The following is a 21550-nucleotide window of genomic DNA, read 5'->3' as shown; positions in this document are numbered from 1 at the left end:
CAATTCAATTCAATTCACGGGGCTTTATTGGCATGGGAAACATATGTTAACATTGCCAAAGCAGGTGAAGTAGATAATAAACAAAAGTGAAATAAACTATAAAAATGAATAGTAAACATTACACTCACAGAAGTTCCAAAGGAATAAAGACATTTCAAATGTCATATTATGTATGTATACAGTGTTGTAACAAGGTGCAAATGGTTAAATAAATAAACATAAATATGGGTTGTACTTACAATGGTGTTTGTTCTTCGCTGGTTGCCCTTTTCTTGTGGCAACATTTCACCCAGTAGATATGGAATTTTTCAAAATTGGGTTTGTTTTCGAATTCTTTGTGGATCTGTGTAATTTGAGGGAAATATGTGTCTCTAATATGGTCATACATTTGCAGGAGGTTAGGAAGTGCAGCTCAGTTTCCACCATTTTGTGGGCAGTGTGCACACAGCCTGTCTTCTCTTGAGAGCCAGGGCTGCCTATCTCAATAACAAGGCTATGCTCACTGAGTCTGTACATAGTCAAAGCTTTCCTTAAGTTTGGTCAGGTATTCTGCCACTGTGTACTCTCTGTTTAGGATCAAATAACATTCTAGTTGGCTGTTTTTGATAATTCTTTCCAATGTTTTCTTATGATTTGGTTGTGTCTAATTGTGTTGCTGTCCTGGGGCTCTGTTCGTGTTTGTGAACAGAGCCCCAGGACCAGTAAGTGATGGCTTTGTTGTGGAAGGTTTAGGAATCACTTCCTTTTAAGTGGTTGTATAATTTAATGGCTCTTTTCTGGATTTTGATAATTAGAGGGTATTGGCCTAATTCTGTTCTGCATGCATTATTTGGTGTTTTGCGCTGTACACTGGGGATATTGTTGCAGAATTCTGCATGCAGTCTCAATTTGGTGTTTGTCCCATTTTGTGAATGCTTGGTTGGTGAGCGGACCCCAGACCTCACAATGAAAAAAGGGCAATGGGTTCTATAACTGATTCAAGTATTTTTTAGCCAGATCCTTATTGGTATGTCGAATTTTATGTTCCTTTTGATGGCATAGATGGCCCTTCTTTCCTTGTCTCTCAGATCGATCGATCGCAGGTTTGTGGAAGTTACTTGTGGCGCTGATCTATAAACCGAGGTATGTATAGTTTTTTGCGTGCTCTAGGGCAACGGCGTCTAGATGTCATTTGTATTTGTGGTCCTGGCGACTGGACCTTTTTTTGGAACACCATTATTTTGGTCTTACTGAGATTTACTGTCAGGGCCCAGATCTGGCAGAATCTGTGCAGAAGATCTAAGTGCTGCTGTAGGCCCTAACTGGTTGGTGACAGAAGCACCAGATCATCAGCAAACAGTAGACATTAGACAGATTCTAGTAGGGTGAGGCCGGGGGCTGCAGACTGTTCTAGTGCCCTCGCCAATTCGTTGATATATATGTTGAAGAGGGTGGGGCTTAAGCTGCATCCCTGTCTCACCCCACAGCCCTGTGAAAAAAATATTAACCGCAGACTTGTTTGTGGACATGGATTTTATAATGTCGTATGTTTTTCCCCCCAACACCACTTTCCATCAATTTGTATAGCAGACCCGCATGTCAAATTGAGTTGAAGGCTTTTTTTAAATCAACAAAGCATGAGAAGACTTTGCCCTTGTTTTGGTTTGTTTGTTTGTCAATTAGGGTGTGCAGGTGAATGAGGTCTGTCATTCATGTTCATCTGCTCATGACTGGTCTCTCTCCCTCTATCACTAAAGATAATAACACAATCCTGATGGGTGGCTACTTTAAAATTCATTTCAATTCTACGGATCTTAGATTAATTTGACTCTGTGAAATCAAATGGAGCCTAGTCCAATGGCTACAACTCAAAGCATTAGTACTACATGAAATGAATGGAATCAGTAGTTTTAATGTGAAATATGTTTATTTATAACATTATAGCTGTACAGTGAAGAACCATTACCATTTCCAGTTCCCCAGAAAGATCATCTGACACTCATTTGATAGTCCCCTTTTTGTAAGCGTACATCATAGTAAGCAGAAAAAAATATATATAATTTTTGATAAAACACATTTGTTTATATATGGAAAAACAACACAATGACCTACTCTTATAGACTGGTTGAGAAGCCACAGTCAATCGGCAGAACACAGATGGTGTATTCCCACTTGTTTACCAAATGTTTCCCTTTTGACAATATTCCGATCTGTAAATACTTTTCAGTTGTAAGAACCAATAATTGGGATTATTGTAAATGATTGGTATCAACACCACTAAGTTAACTATATGTATCTTGTGCTGGCAATTAAAGTCACTTATAGATAATGTTCTTCAAAAATATTAGTAATATGTTAAGATATTTCATACGGCCAGCTCCTTTGAGAGACCATAATCCATTCTTGTCCTTCTATATCCTTTGTTTTCACAGTTAAGGTGTTAGCAGACAGGTGTGGCACATCAGTTCAGACTTTGAAGAACAAACCCCTCTCCTGACCTCCCCATCCTTCTTACCAAACCTCAAAATGTCTGTAGCGGTCATGTTGGGAGAAGGAAGGATAAGAGGTGGGGCAGGCAGGGGAACCCCCCTCATTTTTGGAGGTATACCATTTGGCAACCTACTCTTTGATTTATAGTCACTGAATTCCAATGCCACCTCTGATCTGTGTGCAATAGCATACTTTCTACACCTCTGAGTTATGGTGTAATATTTCCCAGTAGGTCAGGGGTCAGGTACCCCTCTGGTGTAGGTGTAGGAAGGGGCAGCTTGGTTAGGACTGGCTGGGGTGCAGGTGGGGGGCTGGGCTTCAGAAGGAGGCTGTTCTGCCTGTCCACTCCCTCCACCATGGTGTAGACAGAGAGAGGGAGCAGTGGGGAGACGGGCGAGGCAGGTGGGATGGGGGGCATTTCAGCCTCAAAGTACAGGCTCTGGTACTCCCCAAAGGGCTGTCCCTGCACAAGCCTACTATCCTCTGTTGGAGCAGGCTGGCTGCCTCTCCCAGTGGGGAGTTTGGCACTCATCTTCCCAGCGTCTAACTCTGTGGTGTAACCTCCCCCGTCAGCATTCACCACCAGTAGCTGAAACTCCTTCCTCTGCTTCTCTTTCTCCTTTCCCTCCTTAGCCTTCTCCTCTGCATCCTTCTCAACCTTGCTCTGCTCCTCAGGCATCAGCAGCACTTCGCCAGTGGGTCTCACCTCGCTCACCTGGGTATAGAGGTCCTCCCTGCCAGGGACAGCCCAGAGAGTCATCCCTGTGGTGGGGGTCTGGACTGGGGAGCTGGCCTCAGTGCTGGCACCAGAGGGCTCCAGGCTGGGGCTGGTGTTGGAGAGGAGGGGATGGAAGCGGAAGGCCTCTGGTTCAGGCAGATCAGGGTCACAGCAGCTGGCCCGGCCAGAGTCGTCATCTCCAAAGCCAATGGTGAGAGGGGGACAGTCTGAGGAGGGCGAGCGGTCCATCAAGCACTGTGTGTCCAGCTCAGTCAGCCTGTCGTTGGGCTCCTCCATGTCCAGCTCGATGAACTCCACCCAGGGGTCTTCACCGTACAGCTCTGGTCTCAGGTCAGGGTGGTCGCCCAGGATGGAGGTCAGCTCAGCCAACTTTCCTTTCTATGGACAAAGACATAATACCTCAGAGTTAGTTTAAAGGGGAAACATACATCTATTACAACCTCGCTGGTACTTCATATTGTCTCCCCGCTTTTTAAAATTGTGTCAAATTAATACCTTGAAGAGCTCAGGGTCGATTCCTTTGATTTTGGGACCAGGAATTGGAGGCAGGAGAATCATCATCAACCTTGAAGATAGAGGAATAGTTATTAACAGGCACACATGTTGCATAAGACTTCATATTTATTATTTTAAGACAGAGTAACAGGGTAAATATCTTACTTCTGTTGCTGGGAATAGATGACCAGTATTAGGATGACTGCTAAACCCAAGGCAGCAAAGACAAGCAGGACAGTAACTGGAAATCGGGACTCTGAGCGCACATATATAGAAGGCAATTAATATGATTCAAAACAGAGACATCATATATGTTATAACATGTTACATTCTATATGACAGTATATAAAAACTATACATGTCAGTACCTTTAGTGGGGATGTGTATGACTATGGGGTCGCTGAATTCCCCAAAATTACGGGATGCCAGCGTCTTGCACCTCACCCTGACCTCGTGATCTGTGTTGGTGCGCAGCCCGTACAGCGACCGCTGCCTCCCCTTCTCAAGGTTCACCTAGGGGGTGCAGTCAAAACAGAGAGGTTTCACACCAGTAAGTTGGTGAATAGCACCCACACAGCAGGCGAGACAACTTACACCGGCATGCTTCATCCATATAAGGACCTGAATCAACGAAAGCAGTAGAGCCTTGGTATGTCACTTTGGTAGATTACCCCCAAGATTAGACTCATGTTCCCTTGCATGGAGGGAGATAACATGAAAGGGCGAGAATGAGGACAGAGTGGGAAAGAGGCTGTCTGTTCTAAATTACAACGTGGGAGAAGGAGGCATAAGACTTGATTATTAGGTACTTTTAAAATAGTGCAGTAAAACTTGGTCATGCTAAAATTACATGGACAGCAGTCTTAGCAGGTTTGTCCAGATGAAGGTGTATATGAGCACTGAAAACTACATTTAGGAATCTATTCAATCTGTGTCGCTGAAGCGTTGCAGATTGCGTGATAGAAATGGTAAGGTCATTTAGGATTTAGCTGACAATATACACCGTTTACCGTGAATGCAGTCTCCGCTAACGCGGGAATTTAAACCATGCTGTAATGCAGAACTTCCTCGATACGGATTGAATAGAGCCCTATGTAAAGATTCTGAAATGTCACAATGGTGGGATCTGCAACAGTTTCACCAAAAGAGTCAGAGTCCTCATGGAAGGGTAATCAAATCAAAGTTAATTGAATGCATACACAGATTTGCAGGTCTTTTGGCAGGTGCAGTGAAATGCTTGTGTAACTTTATCCATCAGTGCAGTAGAATGTCTCGCTAATTTATCATGCAGAAAAGCCACCACTGGTCAGCTAACTGCTAGGGTGTAGACTCACCATCCTCCACAGTGTTGAATTGACCTCACGGTACTGCACCTCGTATTGTAGCGTCATCCAGCCCGTAGACACGTCTGCAGAGTGTGGTGGCTCCCAGCTCACCATGATGTCAAAGTGGCTCCCGGTTAGACCCACATTCAGCAGGGTCCAGTTCAGCGCTATTGGAGGGTCTGGTTCCACTGGAAAACATTAGTTGGTTCATCACTTCAAATGCTGAATGGCACATACAAAATTCAATATATCTACACAACTAGGCAACATATTGTATATACTGTACACACACACTGCATGACCAAAAGTATGTGGACACTAGCTCGTCGAACATCTCATTCCAAAATCATGTGCATTAATATGGATTTGGTCCCTGCTTGGCTGCTATAACAGCCTCCACTCTTTTGGGAAGGCTTTCCACTAGATGTTGAAACATTGATGCAGTGACTTGCTTCTATTCAGCCACAAGAGCATTAGTGAGGTCGGGCGATTAGGCCTGGCTCGCAGTCAGCGTTCCAATTCATCCCAAAGGTGTTTGATGGGGTTGAGGTCAGGGCTATGTGCAGGGCAGTAAAGTTATTCCACACCGATCTCGACAAACCATTCCTGTATGGACCTCGCTTTGTGCATGGGGCATTGTCATGCTAAAACAGGAAAGGGCCTACACCAAACTGTTGCCACAAATTTGGAAGCACAGAATCGTCTAGAATGTCATTGTATGCTGTAGTTAAGTTGTTCCTTCACTGGAACTAAGGGGCCTGAACCATGAAAAGCAGCCAATACTATTACTCCTCCTCCTAGGAACGGTGGGTTAACTGCCTTGTTCAGGGGCAGAATGACAGATGTGTACCTTGTCAGCTCGGGGATTCAATCTTCCAACCTTACGGCAGGGTAGCCTAGTGGTTAGAGCGTGTGACTAGTAACCGGAAGGTTGCGAGTTCAAACCCCCGAGCTGACAAGGTACAAATCTGTCGTTCTGCCCCTTAACAGGCAGTTAACCCACTGTTCCTAGGCCATCATTGAAAATAAGAATTTGTTCTTAACTGACTTGCCTGGTTAAATAAAGGTAAAATAAAAAACTAGTCCAACGCTCTAACCACCTGATTACATTGCACTCCACGAGGAGGCTGCCTGTTACGCAAATGCAGTAAGAAGCCAAGGTAAGTTACGAGCTAGCATTAAACTTACCTTATAAAAAACAATCAATCAATCATAATCACTAGTTAACTACACATGGTTCATGATATTACTAGTTTATCTAGCGTGTCCTGCGTTGCATATAATCGATGCGGTGCATATTCGCGAAAAAGGACTGTCTTGCTCCAATGTGTACCTAACCATAAACATCAATGCCTTTCTTAAAATCAATACACAAGTATATATTTTTAAACCTGCATATTTAGTTAATATTGCCTGCTAACCTGGCTCGTTGCGAACTCTGTGAAGACTATTTCTTCCTAACAAAGACAGCCAACTTTGCCAAACGGGGGATGATTTAACAAAAGCTAATTTGCAAAAAAGGACAATCGTTGCACGACTGTACCTAACCATAAACATCAATGCCTTTCTTAAAATCAATACACAGAAGTATATATTTTTAAACCTGCATATTTTGCTAAAAGAAATCCAGGTTAGCAGGCAATATTAACCAGGTGAAATTGTCTCACTTCTCTTGCGTTCATTGCACGCAGAGTCAGTGTATATGAAAAAGTTTGGGCTGCCTAATTTGCCAGAATTTTACGTAATTATGACATAACATTGAAAGTTGTGCAATGTAACAGGAATATTTAGACTTATGGATGCCACCCGTTAGATAAAATACAGAACGGTTCTGTATTTCACTGAAAGAATAAACGTCTTGTTTTCGAGATGATAGGTTATTAATATGGTCGAATCCGGAAACTAAGGATAGTATTTCTGTGTGTTATTATGTTATAATTAAGTCTATGATTTGATAGAGCACTCTGACTGAGTGATGGTAGGCACCAGCAGGCTCGTAAGCATTCATTCAAACAGCACTTTTGTGCGTTTTGCCAGCAGCTCGTCGCTGTGCTTCAAGCATTGAGCTGTTTATGACTTCAATGCCAAGAGTGTGCAAAGCTGTCACCAAGGCAAAGGGTGGCTATTTGAAGAATCTCATAAGATATTTTGATTTGTTTTTTGGTTACTACAAAAATATTTACTTTTTGATTAACTTTTTGGGTTACTACATGATTCCAAATGTGTTATTTCATGGTTTTCATGTCTTCACTATTATTCTACAATGTAGAAAATAGTAAAAAATAAAGCAAAACCCTTGAACGAGTAGGTGTTCTGAAATATATATATACACACACACACACACACAACCAGTCAAGAGTTTTAGAACACCTACTCATTCAAAGGTTTTTCTTTATTTTGTCTAATAATAGTGATATATAAAATTCAGTATTTCATTTTTTAAATTCAGGCTGTAACGCAACAAAAAGTGGAAAAAGTCAAGGGGTTGTGAACACTTTCTGAAAGCACTGTATAGGTAACTATGGTTTAGGAGGTCAGAGGCCAGGCTCACCGATGTCTTCCACAGTGAAGATGACCTCGTCATAGAGATTATCCTGATCTCCAGAGCGGAGTTGGACACTGTAGGTTATCCAGACCTTCGTGTAGCTTTCATTGAAGAAGCACTCGTCTATCCTGTCAGCCATGTAGTTAGGACACTCACTCCACTCTTTGGGAGATATGCTGCAGGCATGGGAGACAACATGGGGGGTTTAATACTGTGCTGATTGGAAGAAAGACTAACATCATGCACCTGACATGTAGGTAAGAGGAAGAGACTCACATACGGCTAATAACTACAAATGATTTCAAGAAAAATGAATTGGCCTATCAGTGAACAAACTCTTCTTTCTCTCACTTCTTGTTATTGATGTAGTAGAACATCCGCAGGTCTCTGGGCTCTGTGAGGTTCTGGAATGTTCCGACATTCCATCTGCAGCGGAACGTGTTCATGTCATGGGAGACACAGCCAGTGATCTGGGGGCGGATCTGGGGCAGGGCTGAGAGGGAGAGTGTGAGAAAGAGAGACGTGAGCACACACAGTCTATAAGGCTTGCAAACAGTCAAAACTCGAACTTAAACATGAACTTTGCGCCCATTTTTTATTATCCTAAAATGACACACACCCAGTCAAGTTGAACTACGCCCGTTGCTGTATATAGAGACCATTTACGGGGCTGAGCTGCTCTTCATGTGTAATAGCCACAGGGCGGACAGCTGTGTTTTCCTGGAAGTATCCGTAGACCTTCAAATTGTCAGCCAGACTATACTGCCCACGGGACTTTCTGGTAAATCCTCTCCGTTACCGGTTCTCAGAACTACATAGTACAAGGTGTGAAACCTCTACTCACAGTAATGGACACTATTGTTCAGATATCTTCTGTTTCTGCAGGAAATGACAGCGGACAATTAAATTCCTAATTAAATTGCTCAATTGGAATGATTTTCTCAGATGCCAATTACTACCTCTACACATGAAAACGCTGTAATATTGCTTATCTTGTTACCTTCTGCTCATTGAGATTATAAAGGAACCAATAAATAAGCTGTAGGAATGGTAAATTATCATTCTATCTTGTTTATAACAGGTAAGTGCTGTCCTGGTCTGTCTGTGCTATATTAAATTATCATACTAATGTGTCCTCGGGGAGAGGGGCGCTTAAGGTAAACACTCTTGTCTGTTCACAGCCCCGAGGAGTGACTTAAGTACCATCTCCCATAATGACACTGGCAAGAGCTGTCAGTCTGCCACATCAACACCGATGAGTGGGACAGCACAACAGCTGATTGAAGGGCCCTGGCGCCTATAGGGAGATGGCAGCTTCAACTGTGTATTGCTCTTCTGAGGAGTGATGCATACCACTGGCTTGGTTAGCAGCTCAACAAGGGGGGAAGGGGGCGCAAAGGTTAAAAATAACCTGTTTACCAGATCCTTTCCTCCCAGGAAAGCCCTTAGAATTAAGAGGAAAAATCTATCCAACACCTGGCTACGCTTAAGGGTTTCATACTAGGTACATTTCCTGTGACTGATTAGGATTTGGGGACTAGTGGTGTGTGTGTGCGTGCGTGCGTGCGTGTGTGCGTGCTATGCAGAAATTGAGACTCTACATCCAGTCCCCATTTTGACTTACCCAATATTTTCTGAATGTAAATGTGCACGTGTAAATATATATGTGAGTACTTGTGAATGTTCTTGAATGTGGACGTGAGTGAGTGCTGTTTGATTCGTGTTCGCCAAGTTCAGGTCGCTAGTTTTCACAGAAGCAAAGGTGGGCAGCAGATATCACTGGCTCCAACAAAACGTTGAAGCTCTAACTTCAAAACACACTTTCCAAGAAAACATACACTTTTGAGTTCCAGTTATTCTAGTATTTCCAGTCACTGGAAGGTGAACTCTTTTCCATTACAACCCGTTTACCCTGACATCCCTGCAGTGCAGAGTACATTTAATTGCCTTTAATAAAGATACAAAACGTGCTCATTTATCTCGTAAAATCTCTCACATTAGGACTGAAATGTCAAAACATTCATCCTGACTAATCAAAGGAAAGAGAGCGTTGTGTTTGATCGGCTGCTGTCAAATAGGAGGTACGGTGGGAGGAAATGTCTATTTTAATTAAGGGGCTTCTAAATGCACATGTACCTTTTAATGTAATTCCCTGTAGAGTACACATGCAAGGAGTGCTAGAACTGGATGCTTTATAGAGGCAAATTCCTTATTATCTCTCTACAATGTCACTGACATATCCCATATACACATGCACATCTATACAGATGAAAGGGATGGTGCTATTGCCTTAAACTCTACAAAAAAAAACTCTGTTTTTTTTACTCCTTCAATGGCTCAAAACCACTTTGTTTAACTCTGTGAAACATGGTTGGGCTGGGCTGTTTTTTTAACAGGGAGCTCGTCCTCCACTTTAGGAACATGCCGACTTAACGCAGAAGTTAGAATGACATAGTTATCTGAGAAAATGTATGTGTTACCTTTGTCCCGGTTCTCCCCTACACACCAGGGGGTATCATCATACTGTAAACTGTCTGGCACACAGTTAACAACTCTCAGAGGACTAGATCACAGATATACAGTATGAATGATTTAATTACACACTCTGGTTTAAATGTTACATAAATAATTGAATATAGCAGTTATTTGTGAAAACGCAACATGTTTTATGATAATGCAATGGCACTGTGTTTAGTGTATTATACAGACTAATACAATATGTTAGAACATGTTCTTTAAATAAGCATGCACGTATGGGCACATAGTGTTGCACTGGGCACACTGCACATCGAGTGCTTTCCAGGAACTGGATTCACAGGAATTCTGAAGGGGCAGTGTGGGAGCAGTGAGTAGTGCACTGTGGGAAACGGTTTAGATATTCAGAGGCCCCCTTCATTCAAGAGTGTTGACTGAACAAAGTTTGAGTGCAGGAAGTTTTATTCCTAGGTGGTTCAGGCCTTTATGGTGAGTGAAGTCACACTTTCATAAGTGTTTCTTCATGTTACGTAACATTATACACTTTATAATAGAGCTCTTTGGCGATGACTGATTGAGCAGAGGCTTTCCCTCTATCGTGAGTCTGTTTTGTCTGATTTGTGTAGGCTTTGACTGTGTTGCTTCTTCGACAAAGTTCCTCTGTTTCCAGTAAGTGTTACTTCACTCTGTCAGAATAGTTGAAAGAATTTAAGATCCCAGACAAAAATATAATTGACACATTTTGTCAATAAATGGGTGGGAGGTGCAGGAGGTAGGGACACAAACAGAACGAAAAGCTTTATAATCCAAGGTTTTACCTCAGTGCTTTAAATCTGTTCAATTGAAGGAGAATACCTTGGTTGCAGCTACTGCTTTAAAGTGCCCACATAAGTACAATATATATCAGATGTCCTTCACTCAAGCTTTCCTCTACCATAAATGGGGAAATGGACATGTAATTCACTTAATTTCTTGAACAAAACAGAACAGGTAAATGCTTGCTGTATATTTATTTTAGACGCACATTTATTTTTGGAAACTATCATGAATTACTCTCTCACGTTAGGACTGAAAAGTCCAAACATTCATCATGACTTTAATCAAAGGGAAAGAGAGGGTTGTGTTTGCACAGCTGCTGGGTAATAGTAGGGACGGAGATAGGAAATGGCTGTTTTAATGGGGAGGGGGACAAAGCGCACTCCCCTGACAGAAGATTGATGAAGCTTGAACATGTAACTCTCTCTAAATAACCACTGGCCTCCATGTTCCTTTTTTATTTTTTATCTTATTTTTTACCTTTATTCTAGGCAAGTCAGTTAAGAACCAATTCTTATTTTCAATGACGGCCTAGGAACAATGGGTTAACTGCCTGTTCAGGGGCAGAACGACAGATTTGTACCTTGCCAGCTCGGGGATTTGAACTTGCAAACTTCCGGTTACAAGTCCAACGCTCTAACCACTAGGCTACCCTGCCGCCCCCTTCTTTCACTTCAAATGAGGAAAAACAACATTGAGAGGTTGTTAAGGTTCCAAACATGTCACTTTCTTAAACCATCTAGTGGATAAATGACAGTATAGATTTCAAGTGTCATGCTAGCTAGTCTTGGGAGAAGTTACAGGAGAAAGGGGTGGGACCAAAGTAACAATGTTAACTGATGAACCTGGAATAAAATAGAATAAACTGTTTAAGCACAGTTCATATTGCTTTTATAATGTTAGCAAGATATCAACAAGTGACTGAATGTTTGAACATTATATGACATTAGAATTATGCCTTAATAAATTGACTGGATGGATCCACTTCTCACAAACTTTAAATCAGCAAGTTAGTGGTTAAAAATATATACATATATTTATGATTATGTGGGTCAATTACCTTGTGTCAAGCCATGGAAATGTGATAAGCATGATGAGTTTGCCATTTTGTGAAGAAAATAAAAATGTTTTATTCTATCAAGACACGAGGAGTGCACATGACAAGGACAGCTGGAGCACACCTGATTGGTAGGGCTATGCATGAATAGTCATTTAAAATGGTGAAACACATTTCTTTCTACATTGCCATTAAAGTGAGATTAGGAAATGATGGTTAATACAGCCATTATGTGATTCCTTTTAGTCTGATTAATATTGTACGTCAAAAATGTTATGATTGCGCAACATTGAGATGTTGTCGCAAGGTTCATTTTCATACACTTCTAACCTTTAACATGAATTATTCAAATCGACACATGAAATGATGTCTGATAGTACATTTGTCGAAAGTAATGAGCATTACAAACCAGAAACATGGGGATAAGACAGATATTGTGCACTTTTCACAAGCTGTCACTTCCACCCCAAGGCTGTGTTACTCTCGCCCCACTGGAGGTTACAAAAGTAACATTGCAGTAGTTCTGGTCTTGGTCTATTTAATTTAAACTAATTTACCCTAAAGAAGAAATTATAGTTGCTTATGGTAGAGGACATATATACTGTAAGTTGTTTGTCATGACAAGTGATGTTTGTCATAAAATATGGTGTCTCTAGCTTTATCGATCTAAGTAATTAGGGAAAAAACGAAGTGTTACTTTCATCCTGGTTCTCCCCTATGTATATAACACTACATAGTGTACATACAAGACTGTCCTTACTACGAACTATACATGCATAGGAAGTACTTCTAGGAATCTGATAGGTCTGTATTTATTGTCCAGTGAAAGGAAAGCCCCTCTGGTTTGGTCTGGTTCATCATTAATCAAAAGTACCTTGTTCAGAAGTTGGCGGCTCCTGCGACACAACTGTTAGGATGAGGAGAAGGCAGATGAAGAGAATGTGGGAGGTTGCCATGCTGTTCATCCCTAGAAAAACATGAGAGAAGAGTTAACCCCACTGAACATCACCCTTAAGCTGGCCCGCTGCCATTAAGTAGGGTGTGCTTACAAACCGAAACATACAGTATAAGTCCAGAGTCTGGTACTGCGATCCCCACCATTGCCTGTGTATTGTATATGTATTCATAGTAGCTTATCTATTCTTCTAGGTCTCAACATATCATTTGCTGAATTTGAGCCCATTGTCCCGTCTAAATATTATGTTACATTCTTGAAGTTTGAACTCCGAGCTTCCATGAAACAGACTGCTCTCCCACTATACACAGAGTATACAAAGCATTGAGAACACCTGCTCTTTCAATGGCATAGACTGACCAGGTGAAAGCTATAATCCCTTATTGATGTCACTTGTTCAATCCACTTCAATCAGTGTAGATGAAGGGGAGGAGACATGCTAAATAAGAATTTTTAAGATTTGAGACATGGATTGTGTATGTGAGCCATTCAGAGGGTGAATGGGCAAGAAAATACTTAAGTGCCTTTGAACAGTGTATGGTAGTAGATGCCAGCCTGGGTTTTTTCAGTCAACAGTTTCCTTTGTGTATCAAGAATGGTCCACCACTCAAAGGACATCCATCCAACTTGACGGAACTGTGGGAAGCAGCATCCCCGTCGAACGCTTTTGACATCTTGTAGTGTCCATGCCTGTCGAAATGAGGCTGTTCTGAAGGCAAAAGTTGTTCCTACGGTTTGGTAACTGGAAACTCCAAGGGAGATCCAAGGGAGATCCGAAAAAGAAAAGAAGTTCACATTTTTCCTGTGTATTCTGCCTGATAGTAAATGTGAATATAAACAGAGGAGTATATCATGCCGAAGAAGTTATACAAACTACACAATAATTAATACAAAATTATACAAACTAGGTTGGTTTTTTTCTTCGTGATATCCAATTGTAGGTACGATCTTGTCTCATTGCTGCAACTCACCAACGGGCTCGGGAGAGGCTAAGGTCGAGTCATGCATCCTCTGAAACATGACCCGCCAAGCCACGGTGCTTCTTAAAACCTGCTCGCTTAACCCGGAAGCCAGACGCATCAATGTGTACGAGGAAAAACCATTCAACTGATGACTGAAGTTAGGATTTGCTAGAGCACATTGAGCCAAGAAAACCCCCCGGCCAAACCGGGCGAAGCTGGGCCAATTGTGCGCCACCCTACGGGACTCCCGGCCAGCTGTGACACAGTCTGGGATTGAACCCCAGTCTGTAGTGACGGACACCGAAATCACGCTTCCAGACAAACTAAACACCTTCTTTGCCCGCTTTGAGGATAATACAGGGCCACAGTCATAGCATTGTTCCTGAACCCAAGAAGGCAAAGATAACTGAACTAAATGACTAGCACTCACTTCTGTCATCATGAAGTGCTTTGAGAAACTAGTCAAGGATCATATCACCTCCATCTTACCGGCCATTCTAGACCCACTTCAGTTTGCATACCGCCCCAACAGGTCCACAGACGATGCAATCGCCTTCACACTGCCCTATCCCATCTGGACAAGAGGAATACCTATGTAAGAATGCTGTTCATTGATGACAGCTCAGCATTCAATACCATAGTACCCTTCAAGCTCATCATCAAGCTGGAGGTCCTGGGTCTCAACCCCACCCTGTGCAATTGGGTCCTGGAATTTGACGGGCCGCCCCACAGGTGGTGAAGGTAGGAAACAACATCTCCACTTCGCTGACCCTCAACACTGGGGCCCCAACAAGGGTGCGTGTTCAGCCCCCTCCTGTACTCCCTGTTCACACATGACTGCGTGGCCATGCACGACTCCAACTCAATCATCAAGTTTGCAGACGACAACAGTAGTGGGCTTGATTACCAACAATGACGAGACAGCCTACAGGGAGGAGGTGAGGGCACTCGGAGTGTGGTGTCAGGAAAATAACCTCTCACTCAACGTCAACAAAACAAAGGAGAAGATCGTGGACTTCAGGAAACAGCAGAGGGAGCACCCCCCTATCCACATCGAAGGGACAGCAGTGAAGAAGGTGGAAAGTTCCTCTGCGTACACATCACAGACAAACTGAAATGGTCCACCTCCACAGACAGGGTGGTGAAGAAGGCACAACAGCGCATCTTCAACCTTAGGAAGCTGAAGAAATTTGCCTCATCACCCAAAACCCTGACAAACTTCTACAGATGCACAATTGAGAGCATCCTGTCGAGCTGTATCACGGCAACTGCACCGCCCTCAACCGCAAGGCTCTCCAGAGGTTTGTGCGGTCTGCACAACGCATCACCAAGCCTCTCTTGAAAAAGCCAAACCTTGACCCAGAAATCAGCCTATATCGAATCTTCCATTCCTCTCAACATTTTTAGAAAAAGCTGTTGCGCAGCAACTCACTGCCTTCCTGAAGACAAACAATGTATACGAAATGCTTTAGTCTGGTTTTAGACCCCATCATAGCACTGAGACTGCACTTGTGAAGGTGGTAAATGACCTTTTAATGGCATCAGACCGAGGCTCTGTATCTGTCCTCGTGCTCCTAGACCTTAGTGCTGCGTTTGATACCATCGATCACCACATTCTTTTGGAGAGATTGGAAACCCAAATTGGTCTACACGGACAAGTTCTGACCTGGTTTAGATCTTATCTGTTGGAAAGAAATCAGTTTGTCTCTGTGAATGGTTTGTCCTCTGACAAATCAACTGTAAATTTCAGTGTTCCTCAAGGTTCCGTTTTAGGACCACTATTGTTTTCACTATATATTTGACCTCTTGGGGATGTCATTCGAAAACCTAATGTTAACTTTCACTGCTGTACATTTCAATGAAACATGGTGAAGCCCCAAAATTGCCCTCGCTAGAAGCCTGTGTTTCAGACATAAGGAAGTGGATGGCTGCAAACTTTCTACTTTTAAACTCGGACAAAACAGAGATGCTTGTTCTAGGTCCCAAGAAACAAAGAGATCTTCTGTTGAATCTGATGGTTGTACAGTCGTCTCAAATAAAACTGAAAAGGACCTCGGCGTTACTCTGGACCCTGATCTCTCTTTTGACGAACATATCAAGACTGTTTCAAGGACAACTTTTTTCCATCTATGTAACATTGCAAAAATCAGAAACTTTCTGTCCAAAAATGATGCAGAAAAATGTATCCATTCTTTTGTTACTTCTAGGTTAGACTACTGCAATGCTGTACTTTCCGGCTACCCGGATAAAGCACTAAATAAACTTAAGTTAGTGCTAAATACGGCCGCTAGAATCCTGACTAGAACAAAAAAATTGATCATATTACTCCAGTGCTAGCCTCCCTACACTGGCTTCCTGTTAAGGCAAGGGCTGATTTCAAGGTTTTACTGCTAACCTACAAAGCATTACATGGGCTTGCTCCTACCTATCTTTCTGATTTGGTCCTGCCGTACATACATACCTACACGTACAATACGGTCACAAGACGCAGGCCTCCTAATTGAATTTCTAAGCAAACAGCTGGAGGCAGGGCTTTCTCCTATAGAGCTCCATTTTTATGGAATGGTCTACCAACCCACGTGAGAGACGCAGACTCGGTCTCAAACTTTAAGTCTTTACTGAAGACTCATCTCTTCAGTGGGTCATATGATTGAGTGAAGTCTGGCCCAGGAGTGTGAAGGTGAATGGGAAAGGCTCTGGAGCAACGAACCGCCCTCGCTGTCTCTGCCTGGCCGGTTCCCCTCTTTCCACTGGGATTCTCTGCCTCTAACCCGATTACAGGGGCTGAGTCACTGGCTTACTGGTGCTCTTTCATGGCGTCCCTAGGAGGGGTGCGTCACTTGAGTGGGTTGAGTCACTGATGTGATCTTCCTGTCTGGGTTGGTGCCCCCCCTTGGGTTGTGCCGTGGCGGAGATCTTTGTGGGCTATACTCAGCCTTGTCTCAGGATGGTAAGTTGGTAGGATGGTAACCACCGCCACGGTGGTTGAAGATATCCCTCTAGTGGTGTGGGGGTTATGCTTTGGCAAAGTGGGTGGATTTATATCCTTCCTGTTTGGCCCTGTCCGGGGGTATAATCGGATGGGGCCACAGTGTCTCCTGACCCCTCCTGTCTCAGCCTCCAGTATTTATGCTGCAGTAGTTTATGTGTCGGGAGGATAGGGTCAGTTTGTTATATCTGGAGTACTTCTCCTGTCTTATCCGGTGTCCTGTGTGAATTTAAGTATGCTCTCTCTAATTCTCTTTTTCTTTCTCAATCTCGGAGGACCTGAGACCTAGGACCATGTCTCAGGACTACCTGGCATGATGACTCCTTGCTGTCCCCAGTCCACCTGGCCGTGCTGCTGCTCCAGTTTCAACTGTTCTGCCTGCGGCTATGGAATCCTGACCTGTTCACCGGACATGCTACCTGTCCCAGACCTGCTGTTTTCAACTATCTAGAGACAGCAGGAGTGGTAGAGATACTCTTAATGATCAGCTATGAAAAGCCAACTGACATTTACTCCTAAGGTGCTGACTTGCTGCACCCTCGACAACTACTGTGATTATTATTATTTGACCATGCTGGTCATTTATGAACATTTGAACATCTTGGCCATGTTCTGTTACAATCTCCACCCGGCACAGCCAGAAGAGGACTGGCCACCCCTCATAGCCTGGTTCCTCTCTAGGTTTCTTCCTAGGTTTTGTCCTTTCTAGGGAGTTTTTCCTAGCCACCGTGCTTCTACACTTGCATTGCTTGCTGTTTGGGGTTTTAGGCTGGGTTTCTGTACAGCACTCTGGAGATATCAGCTGATGTACAAAGGGCTATATAAACACATTTGATTTGATCACCAGGGGCAAACTACCTGCCCTCCATGACGCCTACAGCACCCGATGCCATAGGAAGGACAACATTTTAATCAAGGACAACAACCACCCGAGCCACTGCCTGTTCACACCGCTACCATCCGTATGGCGAGGTCAGTACAGTTGCATCAAAGCTGGGACCGAGAGACTGAAAAACAGCCCCTATCTCAAGGCCATCAGACTGCTAAACAGCCATCACTAACTCAGAGAGGCTGCTGCCTACATTGAAACCCAGTCACTGATCACATTAATAAATGGATCACTAGTCACTTTAAACCAGGGCTCTCCAACCCTGTTCCTGGAGAGCTACCTTCCTGTAGGTTTTCGCTCCAACCCCACTTGTAACTAACCTGATTCAGCTTATCAACCAGGTAATTATTAGTATCAGGTGCGCTTGATTAGGGTTAAAGAGAAAACCTACAGTGGATACAAATTGCTTTTACTATAAAATGTATTTTATGACAAATGTCAAGAAAATGTTGAGCAACGTAATAAAGTAATTACTTTTTAAATAAATTAAGTTACACTTTATGTTAATTTGTTAGCTACGCCACAGTCGCCAGCCTTACGAACCGCATAGCATTACAGCAGTTGCTTGTATGTACGGGTAACGTTAGTTGGCTACTAACACATCAAACTTGCCAGTATATTAACTATATTGTAAAGACCCTGGGTTTATAAGCGTGGAAATCGACCCTGCCACACAAGCATGGTTTTGCAGCACAGTCGATAGCACGCCGGACCTCGGGCTCGAAGGTCCAGGGTTCGAGACCTGCTCCCTGCTGTTTCATTACAATATGCTATCCAACTAACTACCCAACATTTATTGACTTGATTATTCACGTCATTCTTAGCGGTATATGTGTTGTGCATTCTCAATGGACATTGTTACTACAATGAAGTCATAAGATGTCTAGCTAGTATTTGTTATGCTAACAAACCAGCAAGAAGTTGCATAGCAACAGCATAAACTTCCGGTAGACAGGTGAAGCACAAGTACACTCAACTGAAAGAACACAGTTTGTTTATAGTATACTAAAATTAACTAGTTGTATATAGTATGTAGTATACAGTATGTTAGTATATTGCTTTTCGAACACAGTTGAGGTATTTTAAATGTACCCTTCGCTAAGCCCAGCCCCCCTTAGTTACTGTTGTTGCAACCTCCGATAACATTTTCCCGGAATGCCCAATTCCATTCAACCGCTGGCGAAATCCCTTCACAATTATCTCAAAAACGGTGTGTCTAATACACATCTAAATTCAACACAACTACCCCTGGCTGATCAAGAAACTATTGGGTATCTTGTGGTGGACTGTCATTACAATTGCTTCACCGGAACCTGGTTAAAATCTTTAACAGTGTAGCTAGCTGAATGGCTCTGAAGTCAATGTCAGCATGCAGTCAAAGTAAAACTGTTTTATAGCCCTCACTGGCTTTCATGGGATTTAAACATGAACATGTCGGAGGTGTTGAACTCGACGACCGTTGCTATCCATTGGGAGTGCTGCGGTTGGTTGCAGAAACATTTAGACGCCGGGCTTAGCGAAGGGGCAATTGCACACGCCTATCCGATGTCACGGACAACGAGTGACTCAGTAAGTAGTGTGAGCGCTGTCCATAATTCCTGGTTTTCCTGGGGGTATTGAGTTTGACCGTTCGGTCGCGTTACGAAACATGACAAAGTCAACAGTTCACTGCTGAACATGACATTCAAGATCTGCAGCCAAAGACTCTGGGCTGGGTTGTGTCCAGCACTTGTTTTGTGAAATAAAACCATCCTACATATCCTGGCCCGATTCAAGTTATTTTCCCCGCTCTATGGAAAATATAGGCGTTCTTCTTATTGCTGTATGCCAACCAAAACATATCAGTCTTTAAGAAACTGCCGCAGAGTGGAAGATGTTAATCTTAAACGACAAATAGATTTGTATGTGTTTGTTTTCACTGAAAGACGATCTGGGAAAACAGATTCCGATCGAGAGGGAGAGGATATGGGAGGGGCGTGGGGAAGGAAAGGAGAATGGGGCACTAACGCCACAATAACACAATGGTCTAAATAGCGTACATATTTTAGGTGTGGTGTACTGTGACACTTCTTGTTGTCTTCCTGTTTTATACTAACAATAGAAACTCAAGAAGTCATATGTTTTACTATTGTAAATGCCTATCCATAAAAATACAAAAAATATGTTTTAGTAATTTAGCATTCACTCTTATCCAGAGGGCCTCACAGTAGTGAGTATATACATTTTTGTACTTCTTCCCATATTGGTTCCACCTGGGAATCAGACCCACAACGTTGAACTACATCATCACGCTCAGACTTTTATTCACAACAAGTCAGAAACCCCTAATACATACTACACACAATTACCTGTCGTGTGAACTAATGGTAAATATAACTCCCTTCATGGTGACCATAAGCAGAAAACTTCAATTTGGATGCGTTTATTTTCTGTATTCATCAACAGACAGTGTGAGCCATTGCATGCTGTACTCTCTCTCCTCAATCTAGAATCCCACAGGAGACAGAATAGGTCAACAATAAACACCAGTACAAATCCTTAGTAATAACACCAATGAGTGTTTTAATTTATTTTTAACTGTCTGGCAAAGGGCCCAATGGACAATTACACTAAAGAGGGTGGCAGACAATAACACGTGTTCAAAAGTGGATAAGACCTTTTGATTAGAAAAGTAATTATGTTAATCAGAGTGAATTTGATGATTTTAATGGACACATTCATATTGTATTGATATTTTAGTATGTTTGAGATGGCACATCTTATTTCACATCTTATTCACATCTTATTTCCTTAATACATACACGAGGTAAATTTAGACAGATTGTTGATATCTTACTTCTTCAACAAACATTACATTCTTAGTTTTATATGAGGACAGTCATGTGTTTCCGTCTCCATCTGAGGAGTTCAAGGTACTACATGCAAAGCTGAATCAGAGCGTTACCATTTATCAATGGATATAAATGAAGGCAGCGTAATAGGTGAATACTGTTGTGGAAAAGTCCTAATACTCATTATTTACTTTGGCAGTGTCAACTCTTCTTGTGAGGCCGCCACATGTGTTATTTGATTTCGTTTGGTGTAGGCTACAATTATGAATACAAAACGTGACTTGTCATTGCTTCGCCTATTTACTTTTTTGCACACATTTTATACGTAGGTCTACAGGATTTTGACTTTGGAATAATTGAATTGACCAATTCATATGCTTATTACATTGAGATATTGTTTTGAAATTTAGCCATTTGCCTTTAAATTAACAGAACGTGCACATATGCAGTAAAGATTGTATATAGCCTACCGTGAAGAACAAAATAGTATAATCTTAACAGTAGGATAGGCCTAGTAGACCAGGGTTTCCCAAACTCGGCCCTGGGGCCCTCCGGGTGCACGTTATGTTCTTTTGCCCTGTAACTACACAGCTGATTCAAATTATCAAAGCTTGAAGACGAGTTGGTTATTTTAATCAGCTGTGTAGTTCTATGGCAGATATGGTTGAGAAATCCCTGTACTAGCCCAGTTAGCAAAGAACAATAGTGCGGCTGGTGTCTACTCACTGTATAAGCGAGTTGTAAAACGCTGCTGGTTTCTTCAAGACTTGATCAAGCGGAACACTCGTCTCAACCACGGACTGCAAATCTACTAGACCATCACCAAAAACGGTCACGCCTTGGTGGAAAAAAATCCCCAAACTCAACATTTAAACTTTACTATATTCCAAAAATGACATATTGGAGCAAGACGCATAGCTTTCTCTTTCTCGTACACTCTTCCCTTGATTCAATTCTGTCAATCTGTGGCTGCGCGCTCTGCGAGCATTTACTGCTGCCATTA

The 21550-nt window shown here is 42.5% G+C and overlaps 1 protein-coding gene across 3 annotated transcripts; it reads right to left on the bottom strand.

Moving 5' to 3' along the window:
* Nucleotides 1–1887: 1887 nt before the first annotated feature.
* On the bottom strand, nt 1888–21550 carry LOC115101134 (growth hormone receptor-like). 3 transcript variants are annotated; one of them, XM_029620369.2, is made up of 10 exons: nt 21274–21550; nt 13401–13618; nt 12796–12888; nt 7925–8066; nt 7580–7749; nt 5038–5216; nt 4072–4216; nt 3869–3959; nt 3704–3773; nt 1888–3586 (listed from the first exon to the last, which is right to left on the bottom strand). In XM_029620369.2, exons 1-10 carry the CDS (start codon nt 21414–21416, stop codon nt 2678–2680), a joined length of 2160 nt encoding a protein of 719 aa, XP_029476229.1. In that variant the 5' UTR covers nt 21417–21550; the 3' UTR covers nt 1888–2677. The 3 variants fall into 3 exon arrangements, with proteins under 3 accessions (XP_029476229.1, XP_029476231.1, XP_029476230.1); XM_029620371.2 differs by lacking the exon at nt 13401–13618 and having other exon boundaries at nt 21274–21549; XM_029620370.2 differs by lacking the exons at nt 13401–13618; nt 21274–21550 and adding an exon at nt 12985–13351.

This window comes from Oncorhynchus nerka, linkage group LG19, assembly GCF_034236695.1.
Source record: "Oncorhynchus nerka isolate Pitt River linkage group LG19, Oner_Uvic_2.0, whole genome shotgun sequence".
NCBI lineage: Eukaryota > Metazoa > Chordata > Actinopteri > Salmoniformes > Salmonidae > Oncorhynchus > Oncorhynchus nerka.
The sequence above is the reverse complement of the archived record's forward strand: the minus strand, read 5'-3'. Positions and strand labels throughout refer to the sequence as shown.